The sequence below is a fragment of the Phyllostomus discolor genome, chromosome 12 (genome assembly GCF_004126475.2).
Source record: "Phyllostomus discolor isolate MPI-MPIP mPhyDis1 chromosome 12, mPhyDis1.pri.v3, whole genome shotgun sequence".
Classification (NCBI taxonomy): Eukaryota; Metazoa; Chordata; class Mammalia; order Chiroptera; family Phyllostomidae; genus Phyllostomus; species Phyllostomus discolor.
Window position 1 is genome coordinate 27,326,867 of NC_040914.2, and position 16,633 is coordinate 27,343,499.

General features: G+C 48.7%; 2 protein-coding genes and 1 pseudogene across 2 annotated transcripts in view; all 3 read left to right on the forward strand.

The window, feature by feature from the left end:
* The window catches only part of LOC114510749 (patr class I histocompatibility antigen, A-2 alpha chain-like), a 512,772-nt gene that overhangs the window by 420,213 nt on the left and 75,926 nt on the right, over positions 1-16,633 (forward strand). The gene's annotated exons all lie outside the window — the stretch shown is intronic.
* LOC114510768 lies at positions 4,743-7,375 on the forward strand (annotated as a pseudogene).
* LOC114510844 (patr class I histocompatibility antigen, A-2 alpha chain-like) lies at positions 11,498-14,718 on the forward strand. The gene is made up of 7 exons (XM_036013366.1): positions 11,498-11,605; positions 11,841-12,125; positions 12,392-12,667; positions 13,265-13,540; positions 13,638-13,742; positions 14,174-14,206; positions 14,319-14,718. The coding sequence occupies exons 1-7, from the start codon at positions 11,542-11,544 to the stop codon at positions 14,477-14,479; spliced, it is 1,200 nt and encodes a 399-aa protein (XP_035869259.1). The 5' UTR covers positions 11,498-11,541; the 3' UTR covers positions 14,480-14,718.

Sequence of the window (16,633 nt, forward strand, 5' to 3'; positions counted from 1 at the left end):
TTCCCTCTGGGAACCACCACACTGCTGTCTGTGTCTATTAGTGTCAGGTTTATGTCCCACATGTGAGTGACATCATAGGGTTCTTAGCTTTTTCTCACTGACTTATTTCACTTAGCATGATATTTACAAGGTCCATCCATGTTTACACAAATGGCAGTATTCCATTTTTTCTTTTTTTAAAGGTATTTATTTTATTTTTATTTTTAGAGAGGGGAAGGAGGGAAAAAGAGAGGGAGAGAAACACCAGTGTGTGGTTGCCTCTCACACAACTCCTACTGGGGACCTGGCCTGCAACCCAGGCATGTGCCCTGACTGAGAATCAAACCAGTGTCTCTGAGGCCATTGTTCTTTTGATGAGCCTTCTCCTCTCAGAGCAGACAGGCAGGTGCCATATCTGAGTCTTCCTCCACCTGGCTTACACTGTTCACCTGCCCTGGTGATTCCCTGAAGCTCTGCCCCACCCAACTTGCCAGACCATCCAGACCTCTTCCAGTGGTTTTCCTATACAAACAGCCTGTCTTGGCTCATGCTGCAGACCTTCCTAAAATGTCTCAGACAAGCTGTATCTAGCCTAGGCATGCCCCTGGTCTCCAGCTAAGTAGCCACAGGCCCGGCACCAAAGACAGCCAGCTTGGCTAGCAGTTTGGCTTCTGCTAGTCACGTCCAAACTCAACACAAGTAGCAGCTATCTGCAGATCACTTTGTAGCTCATGCCAGGTGGTTCTGGGCAGTGCACAGGTTGTGGCTGACCTTGGCCTATACCTCCCAAGAGCTTCCCAAGCCAGCACACCTGGTGGACAGCTTCCGAACACACCAAAGCAACACCAAACCATCTCCACAGCAACACAGTCAAGGGATAGCCTCAGCAGGCACCAGAGCCTCCAAGTTGGTCTCAGCCCGTCTTCCCAGCCCATCACCCTGTGGTAAATCCCTCCCATTGCCAACAGCAGTCATGACTCAACTGCAACAGGAGGGTGCACATAAGGGGAATCACACCTGGAGTGTCTAGGCTGGGTACCAGGGAGGCTGCACCTCTGGGCCCTACATGACACCTACTGCATTAGAACACTCCACCAAGACCAAGAGACAGAGCAGCTCTACCTAACAGTAGAAACAAAAACAGGAGGGCTGCCTACATGAGGAGACAAAGAAATATGACCCAAATGAAAGAACAGAATGAAATTCCAGAAAAAGAACTAAACAAAATGGAGATAAGCAATCTACCAGATGCAGAGTTCAAAACACTCAATGCAGAGTTACAAAACTGCTAAATGAACTTACGGGGAGAGTAGATGAACTCAGTGTGAACTTCAACAAAGAGATAGGAAACATAAAGAAAACATCAGAAATGAAAACTACAATAAATGAAGAATACATTACAGCAAAGCAACAGTTGAGTAGTTGAAGTATGGGATAAAATCTGAGATTAGGAAGATAAGAAAGCAGAAAACATGTAGCACAAACAGCAAAAAGAAAAAAAAAAGAATTGAAAACAATTAGGATAGTATAAGAAGCCTCTGGGACAACTTCAAGTATACTAACATTTGTATCGTGGTGGTGTGAAGAAAAGAAAATAGAGAATAAGTTATTGAAACCCTATTTAAAATGGAACTTCCTTATGGTCCAATGATTGCACTGCCAGGAATATACTCTAAGAATCTCAAGACACCAATTCAAAAGAATTTATGTACCCCTGTGTTCATAGCAGCACTATTTACAATAGCCAAGTGTTGGAAACTGTGTAAGGGCTTACCAGTAAATGAGTTGATTGAAAAATTGTGGTACATTTACACACTGGAATTCTACATAGTCAAAAAGAAGGAATTACTACCTTTTGTGACAGCATTGATGGAACTGGAGACTATTATGCTGAGTGAAATAAGCCAACTGGTGAAAGACAAGTACCACATGATCTCACTTGTAAATGGAATCTAATGAACAAAATAAAGTAACAGGCAAAATAGAATCAGAGACATGAAACAGACTGACAGCTCTAAAAGTAGAGGAGGGAGGGGTGAATGGTGGGAGAGGGGGAAGAGATTAATCAAAAAACATATGAGTGACCCATGAACATGGAAAGTGGTGTGGGGATTGACTGTGGGAGTGAGGAGTAGGTTGGGTGGAGGAGGGCAAAAGGGAAAAATTGGGACGACTGCAATAGAATAACAATGAAAAACACCACAGCCCCTGCCCTGATGCATGCAGGCTGACAGATGGCTGCAAAGTGCATCTACAAAAAAAAGAGAAAAAGCTATTTAAAAAATTAATGATGGAAAACTTCCCTAACCTGGTGAAGGAAGTAGACATGCACTCCAGAAAGTGCAGAGTCCCAAAGGAGAAGAACCGAAAAAGTCCCACACCGAGACACATCATAATCAAAATGCTGAAGATTAAAGTCAAAGAGAGAATTCCTAAAATATTTTATTTATTTATTTATGTTTCAGAGAAAGAGGAAGGGAGGGAGAAAGAGAGGGACAGAAACAACAGTGTGCGGTTGCCTCTTGCATGTCCCCAACCAGGGACTGGGCCCACAATGCAGGCTCGTGCCCCGAGTAGGAATAGAACAGGCAACCTTTTGGTTCATAGGCTGGTGCTCAATCCACTGAGCAACACCAGTCAGGGGAAAAATTTTTTAATTAAATAATTTACTGTTGTTCTATTGCAGTTGTCCCAGTTTCCCCACTTTGCTCTCTTCTGTCAAATATTAATTGACCATAGATACACTGGTTTGCTTCTGAGCTCTCTGTTCTGTTCCATTGATCTTCATCTGTTTTTCAGGTCTGCAGAGCTGTACACCTGACTAACATAATTCTGTATATCCACTGCAATGGAATAAAAAATATTTTTACAAGAAGATATATACAACATATATCAAATTCATTATACAAATGGATTAATTTCTTAACTGTCCTTAATGAAAATGGGGAACAAAAAATAAAATGTCTCCCATGATGACTGGGAAAGTGCACAAACACACTTCTGCTTCATTCATTCCCAAGTCTGATGAGCCCAGGAAAGTGACCTGTGAGGGCTGAGTTAGCCTCTTCTTCATGAAACAGCAAGTTCACTTAAGAGAATGAGAGACACAGAAGCTGTGATCACTGAGGTGTGGTGAACTGGTGAACACTCTCTCAAATGAACGTGAGCTTCTCCCTCAAGGAGAGTCAACGGGCAGTTGACATCTGAAGCACTTGTCTGGATAGAGTGGAAGGTCTCAGGAGAAAACTAGGATTTTGGAAAACTTGTGTCTCACCATGTAAACCAGACTATTATGCTAAGTGAAATAAATTAATGGGTGAAAGAGACATACTATATTATCTCACCAATGATAAGTGGAATCTAATAAACAAAATAAAGTAACTAGAAAATAGAACCAGAGACAGGGAAACATGGAATAGATTGACAGCTGTAAGAGGCTATCTCTGGTAACAGTAACAAATGTGACATTTTGATCTGTAATTAAGTACATCAACTCTGAGAGATCTCTATCAGCGAATTAGTGGAACATTATATTACTTTTACATAATCACACATTAGTATAAGAGCCATTCAAGCAATGTAACAGAACAGAAAATACTTAATGGTGTAGTTTCAGGTTCCACTTTGCAAAGAGCTTTTCAGAAACTACTATTTGTGTGGCTTTAGTGTAGTATCCAAGATGAAAATCCACACTTATCTGAAAAGGTTACTAAAAATACTCCTCCTATACATTTGTGTGAGGCTGTAGATTTTTTCATATACTGCCACCAAAATAATACATTAAACACAGAAGCAATATGAATATCCAGGTGTCTTATCGTGATACAGACAGTAAATGAGCCTTGCAAAATGTAAAGTGTAAGCAGATCCACTCCTCTCACTATCTTGTGTATTTAGGAAATACTTATTTTTCATAAAAACAGTATTTCTGTTAAGGTGATAGGTTATTAATATCAATCAAAATGACTAATAATTTTAAACTGTTTTATTTGTTGTATGGTAAATATCAATAGACAAAACACCCATAAACAAAAAAATTGGGGGGTTCCTCCCTAATTTGTAAGACAATCTGGATATTCTGAAAGCAAAATGTTTGAGAATCGCTGAATAACACAGCACGTGGGCCGGGACTCAGGGAGACAGCCGGACAGAGTTCTCTGTGCAGGAGGTGGGGTCCAAGCACAGTCCCGGGTCCCCAGACCTGGTTCCAGGGTCTCAGCCTGAGGACAGAGACTCGCAGGTGGGAGCTTGGCGTTCAGAGGTCCCCTTCTTTCTCTCACAATTACTTCGGGTCCTCCTGCCTGGATACTCATGACGATACCCCAGTTCTCACTTCCCATTGGATGGCCGAACTCTAGAGAAGTCAATCTGCGTCACTGTTTACTGAAACCTATTCTCCTAGACTCGCAGGGTCTGGTTAATGGGGCCCCCGAGCTCTGCTCCTGCGGCTCTTGGGGGTCCTGACCCTGACCAAGACCTGGGCAGGTGAGTGCGGGTCGGGAGGGAACAGCCTCTGCTGGGCAGGAGCCAGGGAACCCGGCGGGAGCGCAGGACCCGGGACAGCGCATCTGCAGCACCCTCGGCTGGGACCCCAGACCCTGACTCCCGCCTCGGCCCGACCCCACCCCCCGCCCTTCCACACCCCTCTGACCTTTTTCTCCGGGTCCCCTGCCTGACTGCGAACCCAGGACTCGACTGCAGACCCAGGACTCGCCTCCGCCCTGTCCCCAGGCCCCCACACCAGGAGATATTTCGGTACGATCATGTCTGTACCGGGACGCGGGAAGTCCCCGTACATTGGCGTTGGCTATGTGGACGACACCGAGTTTGTGCGGTTCGACAGCAACGCCACGAGACCCAGGATGGAGCCGCGGGTGCCGTGGATGGAGCAGCCATAGGTGGAGCAGCTGAAGCCGGACTATTGGGACGACCAGACGGGGGTCTGCAAGTTTACCTCAGAGGTGGTTAGAGTGAACCTGAACAACCTGCGCGCCCACTACAACAGGAGGGAGGACGGCGAGCCACGTGCGCCCGGGTCCCGGGCAGGATCCCCATCCCCACGAACCGGCCTGGGTGTCTCCGGGACCCAGCTTCACTCCCAGGCTGCAGGACATGCCCTGACCACAGCACAGACAGAGCCCCCAGGGATTTTAACCTGTTTTCACTACTTTTTAGGGTAAGTCACCCGGTTCTGGGCGGAGCTGCCATCCCAGGGCGGGGCTAGGGGTGCAGTTGATCTCAGCGCTGGGCTGACCTCTGGGCGGGTTCAGGGTTGCACACCTACTAGGAAATGACCGGCTGCATCGTGGGGTCGGACCGGGGGCCTCCTCTGAGGGTTCAGTCAGTTCGCCTACGAAGGCACCGACTACATCTCCCTGAACGAGGACCTGCGCTCCTGGACCACGGCCGACGCTGCGGCCCGGATCACCTGGTGCAAGGTGGTGCAGGTCCCTGATGCTGACTACTGGAGGGAACGCCTGGAGAGGGGCTGCGTGGACTGGCTTCACATTTACCTGGAGAAGGGGAAGGAGATGCTGCTACGTACAGGTGAGGCAGGCAGATAGTTAGAAAGGAGGAAGTTGCGAAGGTTTCTCCAATAAACCCAAAATATGCTACAGAAAACTAAGCCGGACATCCCGAGTTCCTGAAACTGTTATTTATAGTTACCTCACTCCCCACGAGTAGCTGGACTGGAGGCAGGAGATTGTGAGGCGACAGATGGAAGGAAAATAAAGAAATCCTGGGAGGCTGGCATCCAAGTAGCTGGCATTTACTCCACCAACGTCCTGGGTTCTGAAAATAGTCTTGTAATACTGTCATAACATCGTAGCGGGGCTTGCCCACTTTGATCCTAAATAACCCAGAGTCCACTTCAGTAACATTATAATCTGATTGTAACGAATTAGCATTGCGTTTTCCACCACCTGAGTGGGCAATCTAGAACTAGGGGTAATTGCATGCTTAGTGGCAGAAAAATTATATCACTCCTAAAGCACACACAGTAGTAAGTAAATTAGGAATAAGGAAGTAAAAACTTATAAAATTAAAATCCCAATGACAACAGGGATCTTTCCCTGGTCAGGGAGTCTCCCCACTCCCGTATTCTTTGCAGTGTGTTGTCCTTAAAAGCCTGTTTGCTTCTCGCTGAGCTTTATTCATGTGATTCGTTCAATTCCTTGTTAATGATCAACAAGAAACTGGTTACCTGTGCCCACCTATGCACACATGTGATGTTTGGAAGTGTGGGCATCCCGGAGGAGGGGACTTGTGGGCTGGGGTGGCTCCCTACAAGGAAAGGAGGAAAATGGGACAGTGTCAGAATCCCCCTCCTGCTCGGGAGAAGAAAGAGTCCCCCAGGTCTCCTTATTCTGTGACTCACACATGGGCCCAGGTTTCTCTAAAGAATAATGAGGGACCCAGCCTCTCCCTGAAACACCCCACAGTAGTTCCCTCACACCCTGCAGCACCTGCTGCACCAAGACGCTCTCCCTGGTTCTGGGGATGAGACCTTCTCTGGAGGCCTGACTCTGGCTTTTCAGAGTCATCAGCCTCCACCTGAGTCTGTGTCTCCCTTAGAGACCTGGACACTCCTATCCTAAGTTCTCACTCTGATTCTGGAACTTTCCAGGAAATAGATTATCCCAGGTGCCTCGTCCAGGCTGGTGTCTGCATGTTGGACTCCCTTCCCCCCCAGCTGTCCTGACCACTCTCAGGATGATCACATGAGCACCGCTGGAGTATCCTATGACCATACAGAGTTCCTGAATTTTCTCACCTTCCCCTCAGACCCTCCAAAGACACACGTGACCCACCACTCCATCTCTGACCATGAGGTCACCCTGTGGTGCTGGGCCCTGGGCTTCTACCCTGCAGACATCACCCTGACCTGGCAGCATGATGGGGAGGACCTGACCCAGGACATGGAGCTTGTGGAGACCAGGCCTGCAAGGGATGGAACCTTCTAGAAGTGGGCAGCTGTGGCCGTGCCCCCTGGAGAGGAGCAGAGATACACATGCCATGTGCAGCACCAGGGGCTGCCTGAGCCCCTGACCCTGAGATGGGGTGAGGAGGGGGTTTGGGCACAGAGCCTCTCCTCAGGGTGTCCCTGAGCAGGGTCAGGACTCAGGCCTGAGGTTGACCTCTCACCTTCCCCTCAGAACTCCCTCCTCAGATCACCATCACCATTGTGGGCATCGATGCTGCCCTAGGTCTCCTTGGAGCTGTGGCCACTGGAGCTGTGCTGTGGAGGAGGAAGTGCTCAGGTGGGCAAGGGGTGGGGCTGAGTTCTCTGTCCCCCTGGGGGTCAAGCCCAGGTGGAAGTGTGCTCTGCCTCCTTAATGGGCATCATGTCCCCACATGGGTGCTTGTCTATCTGGGGCCTATTTGCCAACATTGACTCTTTAGTGAGGCCCACGGGAAAGTGAGGGACAAATTTATCATCTGATGGTTCTAGTGATGGGGACTGACTTCCAGCTGTCAGAGGTCAGAGGGGAAGGTCCCTGCTGAGGACAGATGTCCAGAAGGGTGTGTGGTGCAGTCCTGCCACATGAACTGTCCGTGTTTCCTGATCCTACCCTTGCTGTTCAGTCACAGTTTTGGAAACTTCCCTGTGCTTCAGGAGTGTGGGAATCCTTTAGGGTCATGGGACCCCGCCTTCCCCCTGACTTCTCACAGAACATTTTCTTCCCATAGGCAGAGGCAGGGAGAACTACACTCAGGCTGCCTGTAAGTCTGGGTGTTGGGGAGGTGACATCTGGGACTCTTGGAAGAGTGTAGGCTGGAGTCTGTGAGGGGGGCTCCCCCACCTGAAACTCTGCTGTTGTGTCCCTGCCCCAGGCAGGGACAGTGCTCAGGGCTCTGATGTATCTCTCACAGATCCTAAGGGTGAGAACCTGTGGGCAGGAAGTGGGGATATTTGGACCAAGGGACACTGCTAGGTTTTGGGGATTCTCAGAGTGAGACACTTTGAGTATATGATGGCTGTGAGAGAATGTGACACTTCTGAGACTGACCTGAATTTGTACATGACAACTTTCTTTCCCAGCATGACAGAGCTGCCATGTAGGGGACCTGGTGCTAAAACAGTCATTGCAGCCTCCCCTTGGGACTTTAAGGATCCCTGACTGCTGTTTCTCCAACCGGCATTGGAATGTCTTCGTCCTTATCAGTTTCATTGGAAGAGCTGGTCACCAGGCCACCATCCCCACAGGGACCTGTGTCCTCTCCCCTGGGGACTGTCCTGTGCTAGCAGTGTTGGAGTAAGGCCATCTCCATCCTGGTCATTCCTCGGCTGGGTCATCTTTGTCACTCCTTTGTCCTTGCTGCTTCAGGAGAACCTTGTCCCTTTAGGACCTGCAATCACAGGAACTTGAGTGTCACCTGGGCCTCATCATGGCTCCAGGACTGTGCTCAGTGAGGGCTTCATGTGGCCGCATCAGCCTGAACTCCGGCCTGGGTCCGTCCTCAGCCCCCATCTTTTGGGTACTTGTGCTCTCTTTTCTTTCTTCTTTTTTTTTTTTTTTGGTAGATATTGTACCTATTCTGGCTTTTTAAAAATAAAGCTATTGGAGTATTTTATGTGGAATGTTAAGGGTGTCTTTTTATTAAATACATTGTAGTGGCATTGGTTAATAGGGTCATGTAGGTTTCAGGTGCACATTTCTATGATACAGGATCTATATGTCTCTCTGTTTGCCAACCACCCAAAGTCAAACCATCTCCCCTCATCAAGTGCTAGGGCCCTCCTCCCCCAACCCCCTTCCCTCTGGGAACCACCATACTGCTGTGTGTCCATGAGTTTCAGGTTTATATCCCACTTGAGAGTGACATCATAGGGTTTTTAATTTTTTCTGACTTTTTCACTTATCACATTCTCACAGTCCATCCATGTGGTCACAGATGACAGTATTCTGTCTTTTCCTATGGCTGAGTAGTGTTTGTGTGTGACTTTTCATCTCATCCTCCTATGGGTGTCCCCATCTGACAGCAACAGGAGACATTTTGCCTGTCATTGTCCCCAAGTGGCCAGGGTGGCCCCTGCACTCAGGAATCTGTGGTGTTGAGAGGGGAAGTTTCAGACTCATCCTGCTCTTACCTCCCTGGGCATGATTGTTCCTCCCACCGTTTCCCAGCCTCCTCCAGGGAACCGGGTTCTGGAATCAGCAGAGAGCATGGGGCCTGTAAAGTCTCATCTCAAACACGTTCCTGCTGTGACTCTGCTCTGCTCAGCCGCCATCTCCCCTGGCCTTTCACTCTAGTGGGGGCCCCAGTGCAAACTCAGGGATCACAGAACAGAGGCCCCCACAGGTTTAGGGGAGCAGCACGGTAGGGAAGTGTGGGGTCATTGATAGCAGCGTGACTGCAGGTTGTAGTGTTACCACAGCACAGCTGGGGCTGAGGCCGCATCAATAAAGACACTATCACTATAATAGGGAGGTGTCTTACAATGATGATTGACTTAATCAGTATTTTTTGAGTACTGGGTAGATGGCACAGCACTTTTACATCTGGAATACAGACAATTCTTGGAGATATTTCGATTTCAGGTCCAGACCACCAAAATAAGTTGAATATTGCAATAAATTGAGTCACACAAATCTTATGGTCTTCCCACATATATAAAAGTTAAGTTGATGCTGTACAGTAGTCCATTAAGTGCTAACAGTGTTATGTTTAAAAATTAATGTGTATACCTTCATTAAAATATACTTTATTGTTTAAAAGATGCCAACTATCATCTGAGCCTTTAGTGAGTCAATGTGTTTTTGCTGGTGGAAAGCCTTAGCTTTAATTATTTTTTTATTTCATTTATGTATTTATTTAGGGGAAGGGAGAGAGAACTGAGAGAGAAGGATTATCAATGTGAGAGAAAAACATCTACCAGTTGTCTCTTGCATGCACCCAACCAGGGACCTGGCCTGCAGCCCAGTAATGTGCCCTGAATAGGAATGGAGCAGGCATCTTTCGGTTTGCTAGATGTGGACCAACCCACCAAGCCACACCAGTCAGGACACCTTCAATTAAAAAGAAACTCAATATTACTATGTCTGAGTTGCTCTTTTGGAGTGTTGTCCCATACATTAGAAGTTTAAGAGTTCAGTTCCCAATCAGGGCACAAACCTAGGTTGTGGGTTTGAAACTTGGGCAGGACATATACAAGAGGCAATAATCCATGTTTCTGTCTCACATCAATGCTTTTGTCTCCCCTTCTCTTCCTCTCTCTAAAGTCAATTACAAAATGTCCCCAGGTGAGGATTAAAAGATATATTTTGCAGAGATTAAACTGAAGATTAGATGAAGCAGAGGATCAAATCAGCAGTTTGGAAGATAGGAGAGCAGAAAACACCCCATCAGAACACCAAAAAAAAACCACACAAAAAACCAACAACAACAAAAAGAATCCAAGAAAGTAATAGAGTAAAGAGCCTCTGCACAACTTCAACACACCAGCAGTAGCATCATAGGGGTGCCTGAAAGAGAAGAGAGAGAAAGAAAGGAATGGAAGACTGATTTGAAAAATTGATGACTTAAAACTTTCCTAACTTAGCAAAGGAAATAGACATGCAAGTCCAGGAAGCACAAAGTCCCAAACAAGATGAATCCAAAGAGGCCCACACCAAGACACGTCATAATGCTTCAGTACAAGAGCCACTGAAGTAATGTAACAGAATAGGAAATACTCAACAGTGTAATTTCAGGTTCCACTTTGCAAAGAGCTTTTCAGGAACAACCACTTGTGTAGCTTTAGAGTACGATCAAAGATGAATATCCACACTTACCTGAAAAGGTTATTAAAAATGCTACTTCTACATATTTGTGTGAAGCTGTATATTTCTTCACATACTGCCACCAAAATACAAGATTAAATGCAGAAATATGAAAACCCAGTGGACTTCTAATTTTACAGACAAGCACTGAGACTTGCAAAAATGTAAAATGGAAGCAGATCCACTGTTCTCACTACCTTGTATATTTGGGGAATAGTTATTTTTCATAAAAAAACATTTTCTGTTAGCATGGCTTAGGTTATTAAGATTATTCTAAATGAATTAAGAATTTCTTCAAAGCATTTTATCCTTTGTAAGGTAAATATTGATAGTTATAATTCACTCAAACAAAATTATTTGGGGGGTCATCCCTATTTTGTAAGATTATAGTTGTTCTGAATCCAAAATGTTTGAGAGTCACTGAATAAAACAGCCCGTGGGTGAGACTCAAAGAGACAGAGGGACAGAGACCTCTCTGTGCAGGAGGGGGGGGTCGGGGGAGGAGAGGAGTATCAGGTCCCCAGGCCTGGCTCCAAGGTCTCAGCCTGAGGCCTGAGTTTGAGGTGGGAAGGCTCAGTGTTAGGGAAACCCCTTCTCTCCCAGATTTTCCATTCTCCACCCAGTTTCACTTTTCCTCCTTCACAACCTACGTCGGGTTCTTCGCCTGGATACTCATGACGCAACCTTAAATCGCATTACCATTGGGCTTGCGAACTCTAGACAAGCCAATCAGCGTCACAGCACCCTGGTCCAGGGCTTCAGAAACGCATTCTCCTCAGACTGTCAGGGTCTGGTCATGGGCCCCAGAGCCCTGCTCCTGCTGCTCTCGGAGGCCCTGGCTCTCACCGAGACCTGGGCGGGTGAGCGTGGGGTTGGGAGGGGACAGCCTCTGCGGGGCGGGAGCCAGGAGACATGCCAGGGGCTCAGGAGCCGAGGAAGGCGCGTCTGCAGCACCCCTGGCCCTGCCCCCAGACCCCCGCCTCCCGCCTCGGCCCCGCCCCCTCCTCTCAACCACCGCCCTCTTGCCCATTCCCTGGGATGCCTATTCTTATCCACCCGACCACCTACCCAGGACGCGCGTCCTCCCCTTCCCAGGCGTCCACGATGTGAGGATTTTTAGCACGTCCGTGTACGGCCCGGGCCGCGAGAAGAACCGGTACATCGTCGTGGGTTACGTGGACGACACGGAGATCTTGCGGTTCGACAGCGACGCCGCGAGGCCTAGGCTGGAGCCGCGGGTGCCCTGGATGGAGCAGCCCTGGGTGGAGCAGGAGCACCCACATTTTTGGGACGAGAAGACGCGGGTCTGCAAGTATAACCAACAGACTTTCGGAGCGAACCTGAACAACCTGCGCCACTACTACAACCGTAGCGAGGACGGTGAGCCACGTGGGACTGGAGAGCTGGGAAGGACCCCCATATCCCCACGGACGGGCCGGGGTCGCCCCGAGTCTCCGGTCCCAGCGTCACCCCGAGGCTGCTGGATTCCCCCCAACCCTCACCTTGGGAGTAGCGCGCGGGGACTTTGAGTCAGTTTCATTTTCAGTTCAGGTTTAACCACCGCGGGTCTGGGAAGTGTTAGGTCCGGGCAGCCTCTCCTCGGGGCGGGGCTAAGAAGGCGGGGCTGACCTTGCGGGCGGGGGCAGGGTCTCACACCTACCAGGAATTGAGTGGCTGCGTCTTGGAGTCCGACTCGGGGTTCTTGCGCGGGTTCAGTCAGTTCGCCTACGACGGCACCGACTACCTCACGCTCAACGAGGACCTGCGCTCCTGGACCGCCGCGGACGCAGCTGCTCGGATCACCTGGCGCAAATTGGTGCAAGTTCCTGACGTGGAGCGACGGAGGCTCGCCATTGGAGATTCGTGCGAGCGCTGGCTCCGCCTGTTCCTGGAGAACGGGAAGGAGACGCTGCTCCGAGCAGGTACCGGGACGGGAGCCTCCCTGAAGAAGGGATCTGTATGCTGGGATCTGTATGAAGGGATCTGTATGCTGTATGCTGGGGTGGGAGGAGAGGAGGAAAATGGGGCAGTGTCAGAATTCCCCTCCTGCCTGGGAGAGAGAAGCGTCCCCTAAGTCTCCTTATATGTGATTCACCCGCAGACCCATCTTTTTCTGAAGGAAAATAAGGAACTCAGTCTCTCCCTCAAACACCCCATAACCGTTCCCTCACACCCTGCAGACCCGCCAGCGTACCAGGACGCTCTCACTCATTCTCAGTTTGATACCATCTCTACACGCCTGTCTCTGGCTTTTCTGAGTCATCAACCTCCACCTGAGTCTGTGTCTCCCCTTAGAGAACTGGACACTTCCACCCCAGGTTCTCACCCTCATTCTGGAACTTTCCAAGAAACAGGACATTATCCAAGATGCCTGTCTGGATTATCCAGGATACTGTCTTGGTGGTGCACTCCCTTCCCCCACCCCAGCTGTCCTGTCCACTCTCAGGATGGTCACATGAGCACTGCTGGAGTGTCCCAGAATCATGCAAAGTTCCTGAATTTTCTCACCCTCCCCTCAGACCCTCCAAAGACACACGTGACCCACCACCCCATCTCTGACCATGAGGTCACCCTGAGGTGCTGGGCCCTGGGCTTCTACCCTGCTGACATCACCCTGACCTGGCAGCGTGATGGGGAGGACCTGACCCAGGACATGGAGCTTGTGGAGACCAGGCCTGCAGGGGATGGAACCTTCCAGAAGTGGGCAGCTGTGGCTGTGCCCCCTGGAGAGGAGGAGAGATACACATGCCATGTGCAGCACCAGGGGCTGCCTGAGCCCCTGACCCTGAGATCGGGTGAGGAGGGGATGTGGGCACAGAGCCTCTCCTCAGGGTGTCCCTGAGCAGGGTCAAGATTTAGGCCTGAGGTTGGCCTCTCACCTTTCCCTCCCAGAACCCCCTCCTCAGACCACCATCACCATCATAGGCATCATTGCTGCCCTGGGTCTCCTTGGAGCTGTGGTCACTGCAGCTGTGCTGTGGAGGAGGAAGTGCTCAGGTGAGCAAGCAGTGGGGCTGAGTTTCCTGTCCTCCTGGGGATCAAGTTGAGGTAGAAGTGAGTTCTGCCTCATTAATAGGCATCTTGTCATCACATGGGTGATGTCCATCTGCGGCCTATTTCCTAACACTGACTCTTTAGTGAGGCCTGTGGGAAAATGAGGGACAAATTTATCACCTGATGGTTCTAGTGATGGGGACTGATTCCCAGCTGTCCCAGATCAGAGGGGGAGGTCCCTGCTGTGGACAGATGTGCAGATGGGAGGCTGTTCCAGTCTGTGCACATGTACTTTCCCCATATTTCCTGATTCTACCCTGGGTGTTCAGTCACAGTTGTGGAACCTTCCTCGTGCTTCAGGAGTATGGGGCTTCTTCAGGGTCATGGGACCCAGCCTTCTCCCCGACTTCTCACAGAATGTTTTCTTCCCACAGACAGAGACAGGAAGAGCTGCACTCAGGTTGCCTGTAAGTCTGGGTGTCGGGGAAGTGATGTCTGGGACCCTTGGGAGAGTGTAAGGTAGAGTCTGTGAGGGGGGGGGGTCCCCCACCCGTAACTCTGCTGTTGTGTCTTCCCCAGGCAGCAACAGTGCCGAGGGCTCTGATGTGTCTCTCACAGCTAATAATGGTGAGACCCTGAGGGCAGGAAGTGGCGGGCATTGGGACCAAGGAACACAACTGGGCTTGGGGACTCTCAGTGTGACACAATCTGAGCATATGGTGGGATGTGAGAGAATGTGACACTTGTGAGACTGACCTGAATTTTTTCATAATTTTCTTTCCAGTGTGATGGAACTGCCTTGTAGGGGACTTGGTTTAAAGTAGTCATTGCAGCCTCATCTTTGGAGTTTAAGGATCTCTGACTGCTGTTTGTGCAATCGGCACTGGAACCTATCTGCATTATATTAAAATTTGCAATGTATTTATATGTATAAATTAAACAGAAGTGATTTAGATTAAAGGCTGGAAGGGGTATGGTACCTGGTAGGTGTTTTTGTATCTACACTTTCACCTTATTTATTAAGGTGTTCTACCACATTTTGCTGTGATGAGGAGCAAAATATGGCTTTGGCCCCCACTTTCAAGGAAAAAAATTATTTTATTTTATTATTATTTTTATAGATTTTAACTATTTATTTTTAAACAAAGTGAAAAGATTGGAGAAAGAGAGGGAAACACCAATCTGTGGTTGCCTCCCATGAAACCCTCCACCAGGGGCCAGGCCCAAACCCCAGGCATGTGCCCTGACTGGTAATCAAACCAGCGACTCTCTGGTTTGCAGACTGTCAATCAACCATTCAGCTGCACCCACTAGGGCTTAGTTTATTTTTTAATTAATTAATTAATTTATATTTAGATACTTGTTATTTGCATTATAAAGGAATTTCGTGTTTATTTTTAACACATTACTGTACAAGAAATTTTATATACCAATAACAAATTTATGATATGTATGCATCATAGAAGACCAAGAACTCTTTGTGAATGTCAATGATGCGGAATTAGTACTACCCCTGTAAAATGTGCATCCTTATTTTCCCCTCAAATATTTGGGCTAGAAGTGCGAATTATATACAGCAAAACAAGATAAGTAACTTCAAGTTCAGAAACTTACAGTGAAGCATGGAGACGACCTGAGTGGGACAGAATGAGTGCCCTGTGTGCAGGGGATGCCCAGCTCCCCAGTGATGTTCCCTGTGACCACCTGTGCTCCGTGTGCAATTCAGGGTTTCTTCCTGCACATCGAATGTGACCTTGTGGAGCCTCTGGCCATGGCTGGTTGAGTCCCCTGATTCTAACTGAGTGCTGCCATGTTGCCTATGAAGCACCGCTAACTTCCAGGCCCCCCTCTAGTAGACCTCAGGGGTGTCTGTGTGGGGTCAGAGAGCTGACCAAGCAGAAGGTGAGAACACCTGCTTAAAGTAAGAGCTGTTCCAGAGTCCACTGTCCTTAATCCACTGCAGACACTGTTCTCATTCTGTGGATGCTGAGTCCTGTAAGGTCATGACCAAGGAGCTGATGTCCTCAATGGCTTCTTCTGAGAATTCCTCCCCAAGAGAGAGCCCTCGGGCTACAGGATCATTGTGGCTGCTGGGCTGAGAACAGAATCAGGAGACAAGGGACCAGCGAGACAGGAGGGAAAGGTGTGGGGAAGATCCCATGGGTCCAGGCTGCAGGTGCTGGGTGTTCTGACGGGGCTGTGAGTGGTGGAAATAGTGAGAAGGGACTGGACACTGAATGCATTGGGAAGATGAATCCTTCACAACATTTCCTAAGGATTCAATCTGGGGTGTGGGAAAGGAGTCAAGGGGGACACCCCACCTTTGTACTGTGCCAGCAGAAAAGCAGGGTTATAAGCAGAAAGTGGGAAGACTCTGGCAAGAGCGTGTTTGGTAGAGGGGTGGGTTTTTCAAAAATTCAGATGAAGAGAAGGTCAAGTTGAGACATCTGTTAGAACCACCAGTGAGGTGTCAGGTTGGACAGATGAGTGTGGGGACCTTGAAGAGAAATGTCTGGGCTGGAGACATAGACTTGGAGCTGATGCTATGAAAATAACATTTAAAGTTATGAACGTGGATGAGGCCACCAAGGGAGCCAGGCCTGTGGAAAAAGAAAGAACAAGGACTGGACACTGAACCACCTGTCCCGACAGTGGTGACATTCACCTTGGTGACTCACCCAGCCTGGTAACGGCCATGTTTCCCTGTCATACAGTCACCATTTGGTGTTTGTCACCAAATGTTACACATTTGGTGTAACTTGGTGTAAGTTACAGTTCACTTGTAACTTACAGGGAGATATTCTGAGATTGTCCTGCTGTGCTCTTCACCACTTCTACACTCACCCTCCTTAGCTCCTCTCATAACTTCCACCCAAGTCAGCGAAAATATGGTG